The following is a 24,310-nucleotide window of genomic DNA, read 5'->3' on the forward strand; positions in this document are numbered from 1 at the left end:
AGAAAAAGAGATGTAAGACATTTGTTGGACAAAGAAATGGTATATTACTTATTGACAATAACGTGTATAGTATTCTCAACTGGACTGGTCTGAGGTGTATTTCATGCCAGATCAATTCTTTCTACAAGCTAAATGATGTATAGCTATTTAAATAATAATAATAATAATGATTTTAAAAAGAATGAGAGATTGCTTTATATATGGTATTTGATACGATATCATCTCTAGATTATACAGATCGAATTTCCTTCCTTCAGGCTGGCTGGTGGTATGGTAGTAATGCACTTCTCAAGTAATGCTGAATTCATACAGAAGGTTGGGGTTTGGTTTCTAAAGCAACTTGTAACATTGTTGTACACACCCATGATTCTAGCTGGCTGAGAATGCTAAAGGGGTTTGTGATGTGAGAGCCTATTGAAGAGGTGTGTTTGTCTTGTGTGTGTCTTCTCTCTCTCTCATGAGAGAAAGTAATAAAGTTTCTTTAAAATTTTTTTCTTTGCTCCCATAAATTGAAATACTTCTGAATCTAGCATAAGCATATTAAATGTCAAGAGTAATATATACCTAAAGTATGTAAATATTTTATAAATTCCCAGAACAACAATAAAAAAAACATACCATTTTCTGTTTAAGATCATCACTCAGAGTAAAAATCCAGATCTTTACCAATGGCCTTTAATGACCCATGGGATCTAGTTCCCACCAATTGGAGCACATCTCTTACTGCTAGGAAGAAGCAGAGCACATTTTGGTGCTTAAAAATCATTGGATCATTGGACCAGCCCCACAGTATAGTGGTTACAAGAGCCGGAGGGCCAACCACAGTTCAAATCCCAGTCTCTGCTGCTTGAAAGACATGGGTGTGTGTGTGTGTGTGTGTGTGTGTGTGTGTGTGTGTGTATGCCCGTATGTGCCCAAAACTGTGACAAGATAGAGAAATGGAGGAAAGAATTGTGTATGACCATGTCCCATTGGGGAATGATTTCTTCCTCTCTCTGTCTCTCTTTCTCTGGCAAGCACACGTGCCCTCTGGCAATTAAAAAAAAAAAAAGCATAGATCATTAGAGACAGAGTACTTGAGTTCCAATCCTGGTTCTATCACACAATAGCTATGCCAGTGGAGGCAGTTATTTAACCTTCCATCACATCAGTTTTCTCATCTAGAAAAAAAATTAATATCCATGTAATGTAGTTGCTGGGAGGATTCGTTAATATTTTTTAAGTGCCTTAATATTAACAGTAAGGGCTGTTTGAGTGTTTGTTAGATAAATAAAACACTTGCCCTCATTCCTCGCATGCCAGCTATGTGGGCCACCTGGCTGTGCCTCTAGCAGGCCAACCGCCATCTCCTGCCAAGAGCTTTGTATTTGTTGCTCTTCCAGGTGTTCATATGACCACCTTACTCTCCCCTTTCAAGTCCTGGCTCAAATATCACCTCATAAATGATGACAACCATATTTAAAATGGCAGTCTTCTGTACATCTCCTGGTTTGTTTATTTTTCTCATTCATCTAGTTACTTCTAATATTCTATACAATTTGCAAAGTTAGTTGTTTTTCACTATCTCCCCTGCCCCCCTACAGAGTAAAAGAAGGCAGAGAATGTTTGTTTTAGTCTCTGATATAATCCAGGTGCCTTGAAGATTGCATGAAACATGGTAGGAACACAGTACCATTGTGGGATGAATGAAGATAGTTTTCAGGTGGACAAAGTTGGAGTCTATTTTGAAGACTGGTCTGTAAATGAGCTTCCTAATGTATCTGTAAAATACTAAAGATCTTTCTAAAAGTTATTCTCTTAAGTCAAATAGATATGACCTCCCTCCCATGATATAATTGATTTTAAGAATTTGATCAGCAAGCTGTTTTCTCTCCTTACAGTATTTTTAAAAAAATTATTCCATGAGTGAGAGACAGACAGACAGAAACAGAGGCAGACATACAGCACCCCCAATCTACCCTCAGCCTGAGACAACTTGGATCATGAGCACGCACTGCCCGCAGAACTCAGGGAGGCTTCTAGACACAAACTGGCAGCATTCTTACATTTGGTCTGTCTTGCAAAACTTCATGTTTTACTACTGCACCAACATCCAGACCCCATTCCTGAAGAGATTTACAGGTAAACTTTAGGTGAAACTTAGGTTAAAGTTTGTTTTGTTTTATTTATTTTTTGCTAGAGAGAGACAAAGAGAGGCAGAGGGAGAAAGAGTCCCTAATGGGGCACGGTCATATCACAATCCTTTCTCCTCCATTTCTCCATCCCATTGGAATTTGAGGTATGTAGTCACATGAACCTGGCATGTTTTTCAAGCCTCTGGGGCTGGGATTCAAACAGTGTTTGACCATGTTGAATCCATCTCCCTTAACCACTAGACTATGAGGCCAGCCCATCAAACTATCTTTAAATTCTAATGAATACATTAGGTCATCGGGAAGGTCATGACATATCTTTCTATGCAAAAGTACATCATGACTTTCCTGACAACCCAATACTTTGAGTTAATGAGCTAGATCAACTCTTGATTAATTGCTGGTAGACTGTGATTTTGTGATTTATCCAATTTGACCTACATGTCATAGCTGATTATCAGGAGATGGAAAGACGAGAACTAATAACACCTACTCTAGGGCAGGTAAGCTGCTCGGCTCAGATTCTATGAGGCAAATACCATCATCACCATAGTACAGATAAACAAACAAGGCCTACCGAGGCCTCCAATCATATACTTAGTAGATAATAAGAGAGTGGGGATTCAAACCATCAGTTTTAAAAACCCATGCTTTTTCTAGTATCTCATTTTAAGACTCAGATTTCTCACTTGCAATATGTAGTGACACTACCACATACAGAGTTGTTATGTCAATTAAAAATAATATATGTGAAGCAAAATACTCAATAAATGACAGTTTTCATTATGGCTATACTGTAGGAATGATAATGAGACTTTTCCCATGAGGAACAATCATATAGCCTCTCCAGGGAGAAAAACAAGAGCCTTAACTTAGCACGATGGAAGAAACAGGTTCTATAGAAGTGAGTTACCTGTATCAGCCACGTTTAAAAAATTTAAATTAAAAAAACTTTAAAAAATGTATTTATGCTTTCTTTCCTTAAGAGTTAACTTTATGGACTCTAGTCAAATTTAAGACAATTTCACCATGAAAATGTTAGTTGTATGGTTGTATAAAAATGACTGCTGTGTACAAAGCAATGTCCATGCATTCTAAGTGATTTAAATAGTAGAGAGAGGGGAGAAAGGAGGAGGGAATGGAGAGAAATGGGGAAATGAAACCCTCTTCTTTACAGGAAATGTGCCCTTATTTGGAATAGGGATTATTGCAGACATAATTAGGCAAGACATAAGTATACTGGAATAGAGAGGGCTCCTAATCTAATATGACGGATGTTCTTCTAAGAAGACGGCCATGTAAAGACACAGAGACATAGGGAGAATGCCATGTGAAGGCAGAGTTTGAACTGAAGAGCCCAGGAGTGCCTAGTGCTACCAGACATTGGAAGGGGAAAGAAAGGATTTTTCTCTTGCAGATTTTAGGAGGAATATGGCCCTGCTAACACATTATTTTCATTATTCCAGCCTCCAGGCAACAAATTTATGTATTGTTAAATAATTATTTTATTGAACTTTATTTTATTTACTTATTTCAATTTGACCAGAGAGGAACAGAGTGAGAGAGAAAAGGAAAGTGAGAAAGCAAGCCACCAGGTCTGGGACTCGAACCTCAGTTGGCCATGTGGTAGTCCAGTGCTCCTAACCACCACGCCACTTGCTGGCCCCACAAATTTATGTTGTTTTAACCAATTTACAAGTATTTTGTTACCACAACTCTAGGAAACCAATAGAATGGGGAATAGGATTGACACAGTGCACCAAAATATCACCCCACATACATAAAAGAAGAGCTTCCTAAGGGAGAGATTTGTTAATTACTACTCAGCTAACTACCAAATTTAACATCACTAACAATGGGACAACTTGACATTGTATACCTCCTTAGATGAGATGTACAGAGTAAGATGTATACAATACTTTTATAGACAGATTGCAATAAAGAGATCTAGTTTATTTCATTTTACTCTGGGCTGGCTTTGTCACTTGCTTTCACCAACATACTGCAATTGTTGAAGTGACAGAATGCCAATTCTAAATGCAGGCCTCAATAGGTGCTTTTACTTTTTTTTAGACCCTGCCTCTTCCTTGAGAACAGACCTGGGATAGCCTGCTAATGTAACAGACTAATAGAACTGAACCCACTCATCCCAGCTATCATTTCAGATTGACCAGCCTCCCAGTCAACTTAGCAAATGACTTGGGATACATGAATGCATCCATCCAATACCAGCTTGGCCTAGGACAGATCGGCGGAACTACTTATCCAGTAATTCATTATATTATGCCATCACTTTTGGTGTAGTTTATTATGCAGTGGTAGCTAACTGTTATAACATCTATATAATATACTTTTCATTAGTTTAAATGGAAGCTAGTCTTGAGGCAACTATCAGAAAAATTTGCAGTGTGGGACATTCTGCAAAACAACTGGCCTAGACACTACAAAAACAAAGTGAGGAGACTGATAGATGAAATCAGTTTTTCAAACTTGGCTAATTGACAGTTGGGACCAGGTAATTCTTTTTGTGGGGGCTCTCCTGTGAATTGTAAGATATTTAGCAGCATGTCTGGTCTCTACTCACTAGATGCCAATAACACTCCTAGTTATGACAATCAAAAATGTCTCCAGACATTGTTCAACATTCACCTTGAGGCACTGCACTATAGAGACAGTATCAATAATGTATGTACCTTATTAACATCTTGAATCAAAGAAAAAAGATGGCTGTAAAAAACACTTGAGATAGGGACCAGCAGATGGTGTAATGGTTACGTCTCTGGACTACCACATAGTCGACTGCGGTTAGAGTCCTGGCCCCAGTGGCTTAAAACTTATGCCAGCCACGTGTGTGTCTGTGCCCAGAATCCCAAGAGGAGAATGGAGGAGAAGGGATTGTAGCATGGCATCCCCCTGAGTGGGGAAGGTTTCTCGCTTTCTGTCTCTCTTTGTGTCTCTCCAGTGAGCACGCATGCCCTATAGCAAAAATCTCTTGAGAGAAAAAAAATAAAACACTTGAGATATTTGAGGAAACTTAAATATAAACTTAAAGGTATTGTTGAATCACTGTTTATTATCCCAGCACTGAAAATAGTTGTAGTTTTGTAGAATGCCCTTATTCTTAGGAGACATAGGCTGCATTATTTTAAGTAAGCTATCACCAAGTAGTCAACTTAATTTCAAATGCTTCAGTGAATAACAATGTGTATTTATAGAAAGAGACAAAGTAAAAGTGAAAAAAATGTTAACAATTGGTGAATCTAGGTGAAGGGTACAGGGACACTCATTGTACCACTCTTGACCTTTCTGGGTTTGAAATTTTTCAAAATATAAAGTTGGGGGGAAAAGAGATAATTACATCTTTTCTGCCTAATTTCTCATTAATCTAAGGGATAGAAGGAGCAGGTTTGTTTTCAATGAATTTGGGTACTCATTCTGTGTAGTCTTATTGATGAGCATGCTCAAACCAGATGTAGGGGACTGGGGCTGAGGAAGGGGGATTCTCCTAGCCTGAGGAACTATACACAAGTTCAGCTTCCCATGGGACCACTGGCTTCTTTTCCTTTGTGTAAAATCCCTCAGGACCAAATGTCCAGGTGCTGGGCAGCTTGTGTGTGTTTCCCAGACAACTCCAGTAAACAACTGGCACCCAAATCGATGCTGCCTTGTGCCAAGATAGTCTAATTATTCCTTTCACTGATAAGGCTGTTCTCACACTTGCTATATACAAAAGAGTGAAAAGAGGGACAGAGTTCCCTTCCCTGGAACACAAACCATCTTGTGCAGTCAGCAGGTCACCCTGAGAATAATAGGAGGGTGGGATCTCTGTGCCTTCCCATCTTTTAATGACTCTGGCTTTGTAGGTTTTCTTTGTCCACAGTAAAACTAATTTCTTAACCTGTACCATATGACACAGTGGAATTCAAATCAAGCTCTTGTGGCAACTGCAAAGAGGCCCATCTTGCAAGAGTGCTATTATTTAAAACACAGGCCAAACTCAGAACCTGAAAAGAAAAATGCTGATAAATAGACTTGGTATATGGTGAAACATTTACAATATTCATGTGCTTAAAACAAAAATCACAAACAAAAAAATACTATAAACGGCCAAAGACAAATGGTACAGTGGGAAAAAAATATTTGCAGCCTAACATAAAAACCACATGCTGGGAACCAGCAGTTAGCATAATGGCTATGTCGCTGGACTCCCACGTAGTCGACCGCAGTTCGTGTCCCGGATCCGGTGGCTTAAAACTCACGTCGGGTGCGTGTGCGTGCGTGCCCAAGATCCTGAGAGGAGAATGGAGGAGAAGGGATTGCGGCGTGACCATCCCCCCTGGGGGGTGATTTCTCTCTTTCTGTCTCTAGCGCCCTACAGTGAAAATCTCTCAAAAAAAAAAAAACAAAACAAAACAATAAAAACCCCACATGCTTATTTATTTAAATTTGCTATAGGGTGTGTGCACTTGCCAGAGAGAGATAGAGAGATAAAGAGATAGAGAGGAAAGATTGGAGAGATCATTCCACAGGGAGGATGGTCATGCCACAATCCCTTCTCCTCCATTTTCCTCTCAGGATTTTGCACATGCACACACAAGCACCTTAAATGTTTTTCAAGCCACTTGCTCCAGGATTTGAACCATGCAATCAGTCATCTTAACAATCGTGCCACCAGTTGGACAAATATTTTTTAATTGTACAAGGAGATCTTACAGTAATACCAGAAAAAAAAATGAACAGAAAAATGGGCAAATAATATAAACAAATAGACCATAAAGAAAATAAGAATGGCAGAAAGTATTTGCAGAAAAATGCTCAACTTCATTAGTGCTTAGAAAAATGCAGATACAATGTGATACCATTTTTACCTACTAGTACCAAAGAGTGTAAAGTTCAATAAAACTTAATTTTGGCAGAGTTACCACGAAACTTATACTACTGATAAAAATGTAAATTGGGGGACCAGCAGATGGCATAATGGTTACACCACTGGACTCCCACCTAGTCAACAGTGGTTTGAGTCCCAGACCAGGAGGCTTAAACTCACGCTGGGTGCATGCGCATGTGTGCCCAAGATCCCAAGAGGAGAATGGAGAAGAAGGGATTGTGGCAATGGCCAACTCCCTCCCACGAGAGGCGGGGGGGTGATTTCTTTCTTTTTCTCTCTCTCTGTTTCTCTTTTGAGCACACGTGCCCTAGGCAAAAAATCTCTCAAAAAAAAAAAAAAAGAAAAAGAAATGTAAATTGGAACAATTTGCAGGGTGGGGGTTACAATTTGGGAACATCAAACCCAATCTTTTAATGTACATATATTTTGACCCAGCAATTTTATTGTGAAGAATTTATCCTATAGATAGAGTTACATAAATTTCCAACGATGTGTATAAGGACATTCTTGCAAACATTGTTTATAATAAAACCATAAGTGGAAATGACTCAACTGTTAATTAACTGGGCAATGGTTAAATAAATTTATGGCATAGCCAATGATGAAAAAACCTACATGTGCTGGCATGGACACACTTCTGATATACAATTCAATGAATAAAGGAGGGCATGGGCTGCTGTGTATTAAACAGTTAACAGTGTTTACCTTGAGGGAAGAATGGGAAGGAGAACCAGCAGGTGGCCTGGTGATTAAATCGGCTTGATATCACATGGCTGGTATGGTTCAAGTCCTGGGCCTGGTGGCTTGAAAAAACACATCAGATATGTGCGTGTACATGGCTAAAATCCTGAAAGAAGGAGAGATGGAGGAGAAGGGATTGCTGTATGACCATTCCCCATGGTAGGTGCACGCTCTCTCTCTGTCTCCAGTGAGCACACACACCCTCTGGCAAATTTAAAAAAAAAAAAAGAAAGAAAAGAAAGGAAAAAGCAGGAAGGAGATTTTTCCTTGGATTTAAACCACTTTGAAGCGTCTATTTTTATTATGGTCATATTTTACAATAAAAAATAGATACACAGATTGAGCCTAAAAACTACTTTCAAAATGTCAGTCAGTGTTCCTTTGATGACTTTGTAGAAAATATTTCATTACTGAAACAGGATAAGGTTGTGTACAGGAAAATTGGTTTTGGTTAGAGATGTAAACATGCGGGACCAGCAGTTGGCATAATGGCTATGTTGCTGAACTCCCATGTAGTCAACCGCGGTTCAAGTCCCGGACCCAGTGGCTTAAACTCACTCCAGGCGTGTGTGCGTGCATGCCCAAGATCCTGACAGGAGAATGGAGGAGAAAGGACTGTAGCATGGCCATCCCCCTGCGGGGGTGATTTCTCACTTTCTGTCTCTCTGTTTCTCTCTGTTTTTCTGGTGAGCGCACATGCCCTATAGCAAAACCTCTCAAAAAGAGAAAAAGAAAGAAAAGAAGAAAAAAAAAAAAGAGATGTAAACATGCAAATTTGAGCCAGTGTAATCCAGTGCATGGTTTTTAAAATTTAGGAAGGCTGAATCAGGGTAGTTATCAAGTTGCTTAAGTTGTTCTGGTCACTTGCTATTCTTAATTGGCTCAGGTCCAGCCTTTAGCAAGACTCCTATTGGAAAGCTAAAGTTGCCGGCAAGGGAAAAAATGTGATAGGAAATGTTCTTTCTCCTTTTCTTATCTTCCTTTCTTTCTTTCTTTTTCTTTCTCCTTTTCTTTCTTTCCCTGTTTCTGGAATTTCTTCAGGAACCTAAAATTTAAGATATAAATGTGATTAGGGGCCAGCAGGTAGCATGGTGGTTGGAGTTTTGGACTCCCACATGGCTAATTGCTGTTTGTTCGAGTTCTGGACCCAGTGGCTTGGTTTTTCACTTTCCCTTGCTCTCTGTGTCTCTCTCTGGTGAGTACATGTGCCTTATAGCTAGCCTAGCTAAAGATATAAATAAATAAATAAATAAATTTAAAAAGATATAAACATGATTCGAAAGTACTGAGATGTGGAAAAGTTTTGCAAAGGTGTTCGAGTGATTCTTGCTCTTTATAAATGTACCATATTCGTGACTAGCTGGTCCCTCTTTAAAGCACTCAAGGTATTAATATGAGAGAAAGCCTCTATCAGGGAACATTTTTTTTTTGTCCTCAGTGAAGTGGCACATTCAGTTCCCGGTGCAGGCTCACTTAATTCCTCTTAGTCATTTCACAGCTGTATCTTGGGAAGAGAAAAATCTCAAATACTTTTGGCTGATTTCACAAGAAAACGAAAAACAAGGCCTTCCCTCTTTTCTCACAGTTCCCGTTTGTTTACAGTTTTTCAAGTCAATAAAACATGTCTATCTTTGAGGATGTGTCTCCTCATTTTTTTAGTTGTCTGCTGATCTTCCTACGTGGCTTCCACTCTCCTCGTGCACCTAGATTTTCGTTCTCCTGTCATAGGCGGCAGCCGAGCCAGCCACCCTCGTTTGTTATTCCATTGGTGTTGCAATTTTCGTTCCGTGTCTTAGGATTCTAAGGTTGTTCAGGGACACTGCTTAAAAACAGAGGTCACCCACCAAGGGAGACCCTGGATCTGACCACAGGTTTGTTATTTTTTAGGTTGTCTAAGGACATTACATGAATGGACAAATTTGTGATTGTCGGCAGCCGAGCCAGCCACCCTCGTTTGTTATTCCATTGGTGTTGCAATTTTCGTTCCGTGTCTTAGGATTCTAAGGTTGTTCAGGGACACTGCTTAAAAACAGAGGTCACCCACCAAGGGAGACCCTGGATCTGACCACAGGTTTGTTATTTTTTAGGTTGTCTAAGGACATTACATGAATGGACAAATTTGTGATTGTGGGTTTGTGATGAATGCTGAAGATGCACACAGGGATCATTATTGTAAGACGGTTTGTGACAGCTGGTCCTGATTTAGTTATTTCCTCATGAAGACACTTTGAACAATTATTGAAATGCCTCCTCTCTGTAATTACAATAATAATCATAATGATTTTGCAACTGAATATGCAATTCAGGGTGTATACAGTCAAAATACTATTTTTAGCTTGTTTCTCTTTACAGTGATGTCAGCTGCCGTTAGGATTACTGAAAAACAGAACTGTTTTTCTATTGAGGATCACTGAACTACATTTAAAAAAAATCCAAGGCCAGTACAGGAAATTATAAAAAATAATAGTGATTATAATTAGTATTTAAGGAGTACTAACAATTGAGCACACCTTTTTTGTTCCTCGTTGGAGAGAGAAATATAAAATGTTCAGATAAGATGGATAGTGGTATGAGGAATAAGACAGAATAACAGTGTTGGAGTGGGGGATCAGGTGAAGGAGAAAGCCAGGTAGAAAGAGAGAGGATGGGAAAGAAATAAGTAAAGCAGGAAGAGAGGGAAGACTGAGTAGTTTGGATGATTAAAAAAAAAATGTTGTTTGTTGTTAATATATTTTTTTAATTGCCACGGAGCATGTGAGTTTGATTGAGACACACAGAGGGAGGGAAAGCACCCCACCCCCACCCCCACCCCGCCAGGGGCATTGTCATGCTGCCATCTCTTTTCCTCCATTTCCCTATCCTGCCTGGATTTGAGGCACACACATATTCTTGGTGTTTTTTTAAGCTGTGGAGGCTGGGATTCAAACTGTATGGTTGGCCATGTGGGATCCAGCTCCCTTAAGCACTGAACCATGGGGCCAGCCCAGTTCTTCATATTTTTTTTCTTTTTATGATAGAAAGTGCATGTAAACACATGACAGAGAGAGGGATGGGCGAGAGAGAAAAAGAGGGAAAGCACCCTTCATAAGGTCTGGTCATGCCACAATCCCCCTTTCCAGCCCTCTAGCTCCTCAGGATCCTGGGCACCCATGCATGTACCTTAAGAGTTTTCCAGGCTGATTCTGAATCTGAACTGTGGTGGCCATATGCCTTTCAGCACTACTGGGAATGGGCCTATGTTTGTTTTTAAAATGAATGTGGAATCTCTAGAGTGTGGCATTTATACCAACATCACCTGTTACCAATTCTCTTTGAGATACTGCTTACTTACTTACTGCTCACAACTCCTTACCTGCTCAAATTATTTTCATTGTAACTCTGGTGGATAAGTGAAATGGAAACCTCATGAAATAGATGCCCAAGCCACCTCCACTGTAGTATTTAGTTTTTTTCTTTCTTTTTTTCTTTCTTTCTTCTGTCTATCTGTCTTTCTGTCTCAAATGTTTTGATAGAGGGCATGTGCACACACAAAGAGGGAAAGTGAGAAAGTGCTCCAATGGGAGATGGCCACACTGTAATCCCTTCTCCTCCATTTCTCTTTGCTTTCGGGATTTTGGGCAGACACACACACACACACACACACACACACACAGTATGGTTTTCAAGCTGCCAGGTCTGGGGTTTGAATCACTCAGTCAGCCAAGTGGGATCCTGATGCCTTAACCACCATGCCACCCACTGGCCCATATCTGGCTTCTATATATATATATTTTTTTTTTGAGAGTTTATTTATTTGCTATAGGGCGCGTGCGTTCGCCAGACAGACAGAGACATAGAGACAGAAAGCGAGAAATCACCCCCCAGGGGGGATGGTCATGCCGCAATCCCTTCTCCTCCATTCTCCTCTTGGGATCTTGGGCACGCACGCACACTCGCATGGCGTGAGTTTTAAGCCACCGGGTCCGGGACGCAAACTGCGGTCGACTACGTGGGAGTCCAGCGACATAGCCATTATGCCAACTGCTGGTTCCCCATATCTGGCTTCTTGATGGTGACTTTTCAGGAGAAACCCCACAGGGAAGTGAGCTCAGCTGTCAGTAACTAGCAGCTTCCTGTATTTCCATTATCCGGAGTCTTAATGGGGGAAATTCTTAATCTCGGCTATGCATAGGAATGTTTTGAGGAATTAAAAAGAAAAAAAAAGACACCTAGGCCTCACCCATAATGTGTAATTGGTTTGGAATGTGGCATGACAGTGGCTTAAAAAGTTCCCTATGAGATTCAATATACAGCCAAGGGCAAGCCCCACTGCTAAGAGGCTTCACTCTGTGCTCACCAGAGAATCTCATAATAATGCTGTTATTCTGGGGTGACAAGAACTGTGGTCCAAACATTAAGCTAGATAAAATTAAGCCAAAGGACAAAGGTTCTTAACCTTCGTGCCATGTGAACAGTCTTCAAAAAGTTCATGGAAAATACATATTATTTAAAAAATAATTTCAAGTATTTTTGTACCATAATAACCTTGTACTTGTTTTCTTCCATATTTTCTATAGGGCTTATGTGCTTACTAGAGAGACACAGAGAGTGAGAGAAAGGGACAGTGAGAAATCACCTCCATGCCACAATCCCTACTCCTCCATTCTCCTCTTGGGATTTTGGGCATATATGCACATGCACCAGGCAAGATTTTCAAGTCACTGGGTTCAGAACTCAAACCACAAAGTCAGCCATGTGGGATTCAGCAGGCTTAACTTCCACACCCCCTGCTGGCCTATAAACTTGTACTTTAATTGCATTTTTCTATGAACTTTTTGAAGTACCTTCATGTATTTAGCATCTGGTATAGCTGTAAATTGGTTGTAGAGTTGGGGTGGGGGAAAGAGGTCATTTTTAGTTTATTTAGAAATTACAGGAAGAAAATAAAGCAAAACTATTAACATTATAAAAAAGATCTCTGTAAAAATTTGCATGTGAGAAATGATTCAACTTAATTCCAACATTATAAGGGCATCTGGTGTCTCTCTGAAGACAAACTTTAGTTGACCTTTGCAAATTGACTGTAATGTGGGAGGAAGGAGAGATAGTAGCTTCTTTTCTACTTGTTTGTTTTATTCTTTAGCTCAGCTCATCCCTTGCTGAAGTGGGTATCTGGGTTCCCTTGCTCTCTGGCTTGATTCTCTTCTCTAGCAGGAAGTCATCTAGAATTTGCTCTCAGCATACTTTTCCATCTATCTTTTTATAGTTTCCTCTGTTTGGTTAACACTGAACTTATTTAACTTACCTATTACCTGTGCTAATACTCTCTTTATTTATTTATTTCATTTTATTTTGCTAAAGGGTGCATGTACTCACCAAAGAGAGACAGAGAGAGAGAGAAAGTGAGAAAGCACCCCCTGGGCGTGGGGATGGCCACACCACAATCCGTTCTCCTCCACTCTCCTCTTGGAAGTTTGGGCATGCATGTACATGCACTTGGTGTATTTTTCAAGCCACCAGGTCTAATACTTAAACCACACAGTCGGCCATGTGGGATCCAGCCTCTTTAACCATCACACTACTAGCTGGCCCACTGGCTAATATTCTCAAGGAGAAAAGGTAGAAGAGGAAGCTATCACCAGGCAGTTAGTTCTTTCATGCCAGGTAACATACATATTTCCATTTACGGTCGCATTCTGGAGCCAAAGCTCCCTAAACCAGGAAGAGATTCTATTACAATGACTTTATATGAATTAGGAAAAATGGGTTGCCTGGACTAACCCACAGGAGGACTTAGAGGACTACAGGATTATCTTTAGATGGTTCCACCATATTCTAGGGAGAGCTTATGATATTTAGCCTATGGACTTATGGAGTAACATTGCCATCATCACTATCACTACTATTACTAAATTTTATGTGCCAACCATTCCTAAATGCTGCGTGTGTATTAATTCATCTAATATCTGACTACTTGAATGTGAGCTCCTATATAGTTAGCACTAGTCCTAGAACCTGGCACATGAGTGGTGCCCAGTAAGTGTTTATTAAATGAGTGGATGAAAATATTTTTTAAGAATTATTTATTTAATATAATTTATTATTATTATTATTATTTGTTATAGGGCATGTGTGCTCACCAGAGAGATACAGAGGGAGAGAGAGAAGAAAAGTAAGAAAGCAAGTTACCAGATCCAGGACTTGAACCACGGCTGGCCATGTGGGAGTCCAACATCTTAACCATCATGCCACTTGCTGGCCTCCTGGATGAAAGTTTAATCAGTCTAAACAATGAAAGCTGGGGCAAGCAGGATGAAGCTGGGGGAAAAGGAGAACTAGTTCTGACTCCTCCTTCTTAAAGTCTAGCCTGGCCTTCTGACTGTGGTGACTGAGAAGAACACAGAAAGATCCTAACTTGAGAATCTCCTTGGCAGGGCCAGCAGGTGGCATGGTGGTTAAGGTACTGGATTCCCACATGGCTGACCACAGATGACGTCTCAGGCTAGTGGTATGAAAATAACAGCAAATAAATAGGTAAATATTTTTTTTTTTTTTTAAAGAATCTCCTTGGACCAGGCTTATAGTCTGGTAGGTAAGAGAAGTGGATCCCACATGGCCCACTGAAGTTTGAATCCAGGCCCTGGTGACTGGAAAAATATTTTGAGTTCCTGTGTATGTGTGCTCCAAATATCAATAGGATAGAGAAATGGGGGACATGTGGAGTGACTATGTCCCATTGGGGATATTTTCTCTTATCTCTTTCTCTAGAAAGTACACATGCCCCTGGCAACTGAAAAACAAAACAAAAAACCCTCCCTAACCTCAAACATTTCTATCCAGGGGCTGGGCTACTCTTTTTCTGAGCCAAATTTTATTCTCCCTAAAAAGTGTATTTGGAACCCAAATACACTAGGAACCAGCATTAATTGCTTTTCTGAAACATCATTTTGTCAGCTTCATTTAGTTGTGGTAATTTAGGAAGCAACCCCAACAGTTGACAGGTCACCCACAGCTGAGATTCCTGCTCACCTCCAATGCCACTGGAAGGGTTTGCCAAACCACGATAGGTTTGGATATGTGCTCTACTGGGATTAACTTGGAACCAGTAGTGCTTTGTTGGGTCTGAGATTTCTAGAATTCTGAAAGGGTAAAGGCCCAGCCCTACTTAATCTACAAAATAAAGGTGCAGTAACTTATAATTTAAGAATTAGTAGGCACTGCAAGGTCACTTAGACCACACGGGATGGATGAGGAAATTACAGCTCCAACAGGTTCAATGATAAGGTCAGCTGGTCGGTCACTGGGAAGCCATGTCTAGAATCTGTATTATTTGTGTGGCACCAAACTCTGAACTGGGGTCTCTGGATTTATGTTTGTGTGGATATGTTTCAGTGATTTTTCTTTTCTTATTGAAGCTCTTTTTCCCTAGTCAGAGACTTCCTGACCCTCCTTCACACTTGCTTCAAGGTCACTACTCAGACCAAAGTATTTATCAAAAAACTAGGCACTTATAAAGAGGAATCATTGCCAGTTCCTGCATTCCCTTTGCCCCAGTGAACAGCTCAGCAAACCAAGGAAAGGATAAAGTGGTCTCTGGAATCGGAGATTTCTAGGTTTGATGCCAACAGGAAAACAGAAGAATTCTGTCTGACTTCTTCAGCAGGCTGGGGCTGAGCTGCTGCTGCTGCCACCTCCTGGGAGAACAGACCTCTGCTTCATACCTGAAGTTAGTCTCCACGTTCACCTGTGACTTAGGCAAAGACCCATGGGGCTGGACGGAACTTCCTCTGGCCTAGAAGACAAAAGGGATATTCCCTTATTCAACAAATACAGCATGGGTATGCTTTGCTTTTCATTTTTTCCTTCTGGCAGTATTATGCTTAAAGAAATGATTTTGAACAGTAACAAAGTGGAATGAGTTAAGACAGGAATCATGAGTGAATAGAGAAAAGATTTAGGCAGCACCACCAAGGAATATATCCGAGATTCCTTTTCTTGGCCTTTAGATGTGAGCAATGCATGCATTTGAGAATTGTGTGCTAGAGAGGTATATATGAATTTAGTGCCTTTTTTTTTTTTTTCTATAGGGCATGTGTACTCACTGGAGAGACAGAGAGATAGAGAGAGGGAAAGTGAAAAGGCACTCCAGGTGTGATGGCCATGCCTCAATCCCCTCTTGCCTATTCTCCTCTAGGGATTTTGGGCACTCTTGCACATGTGCCTGGTGCGCTTTCTAAGCCAGTGGTCCAGGACTCCCACTGTGCAGTCAGTCATGTGGGATCCAGCTGCCTTAACCACCACCCCATGCTGGCCAAGTTTAGAAAATCTTAACCTTCAAGAGTCTCAATTTACTTTTAGGGGATTCCTTGTGAGGATTTAAAGAGAATACAGGTATGAATTCCTGAAATGCAAGAAATATTCCCTGGGAGTTACATTGGGGCAATTTTACTTTTTGTATCTCTACAGTGATTTTCTTCATTGACTGACCCTAAAATGGATCAAAAGCCCCATGTCTTTAATTCTGTTTAGTCTTCTGGTTTACAGACGTTCCCTAAGCAAAGTCCTCTTATTTATTTATTTTTTTAAAATATAAGTTAATGAAAAGAAACTCAGGAGAAACTAAGATTCAATTCAGGAAATATTTCTTTAGTGCATAGTATGAGCTAATCATAGAGGATTTAAGGAAGAATATCATAGGTATGGATCTCAAAAATTTCCTGTTAAGTACATTAGGAAAAAAGTGATTGAGAAATAGAGACCTGGGTTCTAGATTTAGATATGCAAACAGCCTATTTACGTACATGATCTTTTTTGGGGAGAGGTATTTTTTGCTATAGGGCGCATGTGCTCGCCAGAAAGACAGAGAGACAGAAAGTGAGAAATAACCCCCCAGGTGGGATGGCCACATGCAGTCCCTTCTCCATTCTCCTCTCGGGATCTTGGGCATGCACACACACACACCTGGCGTGAGTTTAATTAAGCCACCGGGTCCGGGACTCGAACCACAGTTGACTACATGGGAGTTCAGCAACACAGCCATTATGCTAACTGCTGGTCCCTTGTGTACATGATCTTAGGCATGACAGTTAACATACTTAGGTATTAGTTTCTTTATTTGTTACATAATATTGTAAAGGGAAATTTTTTTCATTTACAGCAGAGCTTGCCTAGGGCAAAGCACATTGGTTATTGAGCTTCAACTGTTCTATCCAGCTTAAAGAAATTTTGAATTTTGAGTGATCCTGCTAAGCTAAAGCAAAATGCTTATGAGACCTTCCTAAAGATTGTATTCTCCCTGACCAATGACATATGGATCTTCTTTTTAACAATCATGTATGGAGCGATGAACTTATCCTGGCCTATTTCGAGTTTTTAATCCTTTGGTATGGTTTGAATATTTGTGTCCTCTCCAAAATTTATGCTGAAACTTAATCTGTAAAGCAACGGATTTAGGATGTGCAGAGTTTAGGAGGTGAGGTATTCTAACATATATGCCTGCATTTATGTTAGCATAAAAATGTTTTAAATTATTTTGCCATTGATAAAATTTGTGCTCTGCCCTCATGAATGGAATTAATTGCCTTACAAAAGAGCTGGAGGGAACTAGTAAGGCCCCCTTCTTGCCCTTCCATGCCTTGTGCCATGTGAAGACACAGGAAGATACAGCAACAAGGTACCATTTTGGAAGCAGAGAAATTGAGTTTTCATCAGACATGGAACCTGCTGGCACCTTGATCTTGGACTTCTAGCCACCAGAACTGTATGAAATAAATATCTGTTTTTTTGTTTTGTTTTTCAGGTTTTTGCCACAGGGCACATGTACTCACCAGGGAGAGAAACAGAGAGAAGGAAAGTGAGAAATCACCCCTCAAGGGGAAAAGTCACGGTACAATTCCTTCTTGGGATTCTGGGCATGCACGCACACAAGCCTGTGTGATTTTCAAGCTGTTGGTCTGGGGCTTGAACCACAGCTGGCCATGTGGGAGTCTAGTGCCTTAACCATCATGCCACCAGCTGGACCCTAAATTTCTGTTTTTTAATAAATTACCCAGTCTCAGGCATTTTGTCTAGCAGCATGAACAGACTAAGACATCTTAATTAGCATAACATGAAAAAACAATAAAATTAAAAACAACAATTAACAGTGAAAAAGACATGCTTTTACCCTCAGCCAACTGGTATGTTTCTTAGCCTGAAAAATGAAGAAACTCAGCTATGTTTGTTTTGTGTTTTTACTCTGGTGGCTTTATTATTATTACTTGATAGTATTTTACATCTGAATAGTACTTTACCATTTACAAAGTGTCCTCCCATGTATCAACTCATTTGAGAAAAAATGTGATGCAAACAAATAGGATAGGCTTTTTCTTTTTTTAAATTTTATATATGCTCAAACTTCCTTTTTAGAAAAGTTTATTTAGGGGCCAGCAGATGATGAAGTGGTTATGTCGCTGGACTCCCACCTGCAATTGAGTCCTGGATCTGGTGGCTTGAAACTCATCCCAGGTACATGTATGTGCATGCCCAAGATCCTGGTACAAAAATGGAGGAGAAGGGATTGCTGTGTGGCCATCTCCCCTGGGAGGTGATTTCTCACTTTCCCTCTCACTGTCTATGTTTCACTCTCTCTTCAGGGAGCCAGACACCCTAAGGCAAAAACCTCTTAAAAAAAAAAAAAAAACTTTATTTATTTACTTCTTGGATGAGAGAGTGAGGGAGAGAAAGAGAAGCACCCTCTACAGAGCCTTCACAATGGGATTCACTCTGTAGCCTCAGCCAGCTAGGATCACTGGCAGTATGCACACCCAACATGTACAGGGAGACCACAGAATATGAATCTGGGGCCCGCCCAAATGGCCTCAGCATTGCGGAGTGATGTATTATCACTGCACAGCCATGACTGGCCCAGGATGGGCTTTTGAACCAAAGAGATATAGCTCGATCACTGACTGGCTATACAAAGGGACGTTGAAAAGTTTGTGGAAAAATGAAACTAAAGTATAAGTTTATTGTGGTATAAGAATTGTTTGATATCCATGCAGAGTTTTCCCATAATGTGCATTTTCCATAAATCTTTTTTTTTTTTTTTTTGGAGAGGTTTTTGCGATAGGGCGCGTGTGCTCGCCAGACAGACAGAGAGAGACATAGAGACAGAAAGCGAGAAATAACCCCCCAGGGGGGATGGTCACGCTGCAATCCCTTCTCCTCCATTCTCCTCTCGGGATCTTGGGCACGCACACACACGCGCCCGGCATGAGTTTTAAGCCACCGGGTCAGGGACGTGAACCGTGGTCGACTATGTGGGAGTCCAGCGACATAGCCATTATACTAACTGCTGGTTCCCTCCATAAACCTTTTGAAGACCCCTCATATCTCCTTGGATATGTCATTATATCAGTCAGGGTCTCAGTCTCTTCCTAGAATTCTTTTTATCCACTTTTGCATGACTGAATCTTTCTTCCTATATAGGTATTAGCTCAGCTATTACCTTTTTAGAGAAGCTTTCCTTCACCATCCAAAATAAAGATCATCTGCTCAAACAAACAAAAGAAGAGCACAATGAAAAATCATCCTGATTTAGTCTCTTCTTGGTACTCAGCACAGACTAAATTACCAAGTTAACTTACTATATTTATTATAAGTTGCCCCACCAGAACATAAACTCTGTGAAATAGGGCAATTATATGGCTTGTCTTTTTACCCTGTCTTCCTAGCATCTAGGACAGGGCCTGTCACATTGTAGATTCTCAATAAATTTTTCTTAAAAGGGAGATATAGTGGAGAGGGACAAACCAAACGTGATCAGTTATTCTCTCTGGGAAGTATTTAATATAAGAAGCGTACTTGAAAGGGTCTAGAAAGTAAAAAATGATTGCCCCTAGGTAATAAGATGGTGGGGTCACTGGAGCTGTTATGCTACCACAGCTGCTGCTGACCCCTGAAAATGGTGCTCAGTTGTTCAGTTCTCCATGAGGCCATCAATATATCCTGATCTTGAAATGTTAGGAAACTGGAAAGACCATATGGCTGCTGACAGTTTCCAAGCCTTTCCTGCATATCCTTACAATAAACCCCATTAGCAGGCTAGCAAGCAGCATGGAAGTTAAGCTGGATCTCACATGGCTGACCATGCAGTTCAAATTCTCAACCTGGTGGCTTGAAAATCACACCTGTCACATGTGCATGTGTGCCCAAAATTCCAAGAGGAGAATGGAAGAGGAGAAACTGTGGCATGGTCACCCCCTTGGGGAGTGATTTCTCACTTTCTTTCTGTCTCTCACTGTGTATCATGCTCTGGTGAGCACACATGCCCTATAAAAAACTAAAACAAACAAACTATATCACATAATGTCATGTACCATAGGCAGAGGAAAATAAAGGTGTACCTTGGAGATCTGAGGGTCTGAAACCTGTAGATTTTGTAACTTTATGAATGGTATTTTACCATTCCTAAAATTTATGCTGCAGAAAAGCCTTACTTTCCTGAGTCTTCACATTCTGTATGGCTACTATATATGGTTTGCATGTTAGAAGTTTTGCTATATTTTTTTCCCTGCTGTGCAAAAGTCATTTTTGGCATAGTTCATCCATTTTTCAATAAATATTTAAAAAGCTTTTTAACTGCCAGAGGTCATGTGCACTTACTAGAGAGAGAGAAAAAAAAGAGACAGAAAGAGAGAGAGAGAGAGAGGGAGAAAGCACCACCAATGGGGTGTGGTCATTGTAATTTCCTCATCTCCATTTCTCCATCTTGTTGGAATTTGGGACATGCATGCACATATGCCCAGTGTATTTTCCTCTTCTCCTTCTTTTAAACATTTATTTATCTATTTATTTGTTGTGACTTTCAAGCTGCTGGGTTCAGGACTCGAACTCCCAAATGGGGAATCCAGTGTCCCAACCACCACACCACCTGCTGGCCCCTGCCTGATGTGTTTTCTAAGCTGCCCAGGCCCCAAGATTTGAACTACAGTCAGCTATGTGGGATCCAGCGTGCACTCACTCTCTCTCTCTCTTTTAATATATATATATTTTGCTACAGGGCATGTGTGCTTGCCAGACAGAAACAGTGAGAAGGAAAGTGAGAAATTCCCCTCCTAGAAGAATGGCCACATTCTCTTCTTCATTCTCCTCCTGGGACTTTGGGCACACATGCACATGTGCCAGTGTGAGTTTCAAGCCACCGGGTCTGGGACTTCAACCACAGTTGGCCATGTGGGAATCCATCATTTTTTAACCACCACACCACCTGCTGACCCCAGATCCAGCTCTCTTAACCACTGGGCTAAGAGGCTGGCCCACTCAATAAATATCTATTGAGCATCTACTATGTGCTAATTGCACTAATAGGACTGATGATTAAACTGTGAACAAGATATTCATGACTACTACCTTCATGGGAGTTATCATTTAGGGAGGGAGAAGGAAAAAAAAAAGAGGAAATTAAAATACTTGGAGATATTTGCTAAGATAAGGAGGAGAATTCAAGGTGGTAGGAAAAATGTTGAAAATGTTCCTTAGCCCCAAAACATGTGATAAAATATTTTCCAGGACAAAATAGTCTAAAGAATGGCAGGACTTAGACAAGTTAAGTATGGGGAAGAATATTCCAGGGCTTATTTAGACCAAGTCCTGGAGGCCAGAGAGAATACAGAACCCAAAGTAGGCAATGCAGTGTGCTAGTTTAGTGTGGTTGCTATAAAGAGTGTACAAATGAGAACGCGCACAGGTGGGCACAGGTGGCGTGGTGGTTAAAAAATGCTGAATTTCCATATGGCTGACCATGGTTTGAGTCTCAGACCTGGCAGCTTGCTTTCTCACATTCTCTCTGGTCAAATTAAAACAAATAATAATAAATAAAGTAAAATAAAAACAATTCTTTTAAAAAAGAACATGAGAACACACACATGAGAATCATTAACTATGTCTAGAAAAGAACAAGGACTTTACTTATGTCAATGTCAGAGATGAAATTACCAAATTTGGGTCCCAGACTAACTCAAGTCAGTTGCCATCTTAATCTCTCTTTAAAAGTATCTTTTTTCCCCAAGGATAATTGCTGATCACCTCTAGGGCTAACCTTCTCTGGCCCTCTCCCACTGTCTCTGGTTACAGCATTCCCTCAAGGAACATATACTCTTTAAATATGTTGGAACACACAAAGCACATGTAATGTTAAAAGTTTACATGCTATGGTCTTCCCATTTGGCATTTCTGACTTCATATCCTAGTAGAGGCCACTATTAAAACTTACCCCTATGTAAACAGGAAGTCAGGAAAGGACTGGAGAGAGTTTGAGCAGGTAAACGACAATGAAAAGGTAATACAATTATGGAGTGTTTTGACTCACTTGATCATTCACTGAGAAACTCTTCAAGTGCTTCCATCGCCAGGTGGAGATGCTGCTGGCTATGCTTTCAGAATAACCTCTTAGACAAGGAAGGATGGTACTTTGCTAATTGCAGTGGCTGTGCCAAGGCATAAATGTGCATGAGCCTAGGCCCAGCTGTGGCAGGTAGGGCAACTGGATCCCTACAGCACAGTATTGTCCCAGTTGCAGCTTGAGAAATACACTGGTCCCGTGTGCATGTGTGCCCAAAATCAGGAAAGAAGACTGGAGGAGAAGGGCTCGCAGCATGGCCATCCTCCCTGGGAAGTGCACACATCCTATAGCAAAAAAATAAAAATTAAAAAAAACATTATTTTATTTAACTTTATTTTAATTTGACTGGAGAAGGACAGAGTGAGAGAGAAAGGGGGAAAGTGAGAAAATAAACCATGAGGTCTAGGAGACCTGAACTGCGGTAGGCCATGTGGGAGTACAACGCCCTTAACCACTATGCCACCTGCTGGCCCCTATAGCAGAATTTTTAAAACATTCATGAGCCTGACAATTGGGAGTGTAATCTCCAGCTGCTCAATAGCTAGACCAACCGTCCCTTTTGTGATCCGTGGTAAAAAGCTGGTACGATGCCCACATGGCTTTCAGAACAGGAGGGCTGGGATTCCCTCTATGAGGAGGGAATACTTTTTTTTCCTCTCAAACGTCTGTCCTTCTCTGAACTCTTGGGCCAAATTCCTGTCAGAGTTGAAAGTGGGCAGATGTACCAAGTGGAAACAGGATGACAAAGCTCCCCAGTGCCACTAGGATTTTTCTGGTCTGTAGGCGCATGTCATTCCTGGGCAAACCCACGCCACAGACGAGGGGGCGAGGCTCACCAGAAGTGTTTACAGTAAAGGGCATCGCAGACCGAAAACAGCGCGCCCGGGACACGCGAGCATTTCCTTTTCCTGTCTCCGTCTGACTCGGGCGCGGGGACCAGACGTTTCAAACCAGGGCAACCCCAGAAAGCAAGGACATTAGCTGTTGCATTCCAGTTTCTTTCAGGGCTGCCACCTCAAGAGATTCATAAACTGCCTAATAAAGTGGTTTTCAAAGTCGTCAAGGCGTCCCTTTTCCAAGCTGGTCTTCATATTTTTCCTTCCTGCTCTTTAACTACAACAACTACAACTTTTTTCTTTTCATAATACTCTTGGCTTTTTTGCCCCCAGCTCTGCTCGTAAGAAAAAGTCCTTGGCGTCACAGCCCTCGCAGCCCCACGGAAGAGCCCGGCGAGAGCTCACTCTCTAGACCCTTCTGTCGGACCTGCAGCCGCAGCGTGGGAAATCCCGGCACAGGATCCGTGCGCTCCTCCGCCTAGCGCGGCTGGGACAACGCTGCGGGCTGCGTTCCCTTTAAGAACAGGCCACGCCCCCTTCCCTCCTCTCGGAGCGACCGGCAGTCGGTGGCGGCCGCTACGGTGCTGACAAGATGGCGGCTTGCGGGGCTGTCGCTGCGGCGCCCGAGTGCCGGCTTCTGCCCTACGCGCTACACAAGTGGAGCTCTTTTTCCTCCACTTACCTTCCCGAGTAAGTGCCGGGCCCTGAGTTCTGCTGCTTTACTCTCTGGCGTAAGCACGGCTGGGCCAGGGGTACCATGGAGGGCAGCTGAGCGGAGAGGCCCAGGCGGGGCCTGGTGAGGGGGACGCGCGGCCTCTGGAGTCTCAGTCCGGCGGCCCAGAGCGTCGCCCGCCCCCGCCCAGGAAGGGTTAGGGTCGGAGAGCGAGCCCGGGAAGGGGCGAGGTGTGTGTGGCGGGTGAAGGGTTGCACAGGAGAACCCTGCTCTGCTGGCTCGGCGTTCGGGGGTTGAGGTTAAGGATGCCTAGGGGGGCGGGGGGCCGGGGGGCGGTGGGGCCCGGATCTCTAGCTTTGCGGGGCGGCCCCCGACCTCTGCTCCGGCGTCTCTGGTGGTCCGAGTTACCCGCGTCGGGCACGGTTCTGTGTGGTGCTGCCGGGACAGCGAAGCTGCGAGGACGAGTGTCTGCTCCTGAGGGGCGTTATTAAAAGTGATTAGCTCTAGAGCGCGGTAAGAAGGCTGGAAAGTTGTGGAATCCATCTGAATCCTGGCCAGTGGGGAAGTTGTAGGATGGGCAGAGCCTATCTTTTCAGGCTGGGAGTTCTGAAGTGGGAAGGAGGGACAGACAGAAACATGTCATTGTACACGGGGGCGGGGGGGGGGGGTGGGCGCGCG

The 24,310-nt window shown here is 41.8% G+C and overlaps 1 protein-coding gene and 1 pseudogene across 3 annotated transcripts in view; one reads left to right on the forward strand and one right to left on the reverse strand.

Moving 5' to 3' along the window:
- LOC106736022 (heat shock factor-binding protein 1 pseudogene) overlaps positions 1-365 on the reverse strand; it is a 4,767-nt pseudogene extending 4,402 nt beyond the window's left edge.
- The window catches only part of MKLN1 (muskelin 1), a 390,424-nt gene that overhangs the window by 210,418 nt on the left and 155,696 nt on the right, over positions 1-24,310 (forward strand). The window contains exon 1 of one of the 3 annotated variants that reach the window (XM_006158839.3): positions 23,503-23,649. The exons of 1 other annotated variant lie outside the window; for it this stretch is intronic. In XM_006158839.3, the coding sequence (XP_006158901.1) occupies positions 23,552-23,649 (98 nt within the window). In that variant the 5' untranslated portion in view covers positions 23,503-23,551. Of the gene's footprint in view, positions 1-23,502; positions 23,650-24,040; positions 24,146-24,310 lie in introns of those variants that run through there. One more of the 3 variants, XM_027775878.1, reaches the window with a different exon arrangement.

The sequence above is a fragment of the Tupaia chinensis genome, unplaced genomic scaffold (genome assembly GCF_000334495.1).
Source record: "Tupaia chinensis unplaced genomic scaffold, TupChi_1.0 Scaffold000610_1, whole genome shotgun sequence".
NCBI lineage: Eukaryota > Metazoa > Chordata > Mammalia > Scandentia > Tupaiidae > Tupaia > Tupaia belangeri.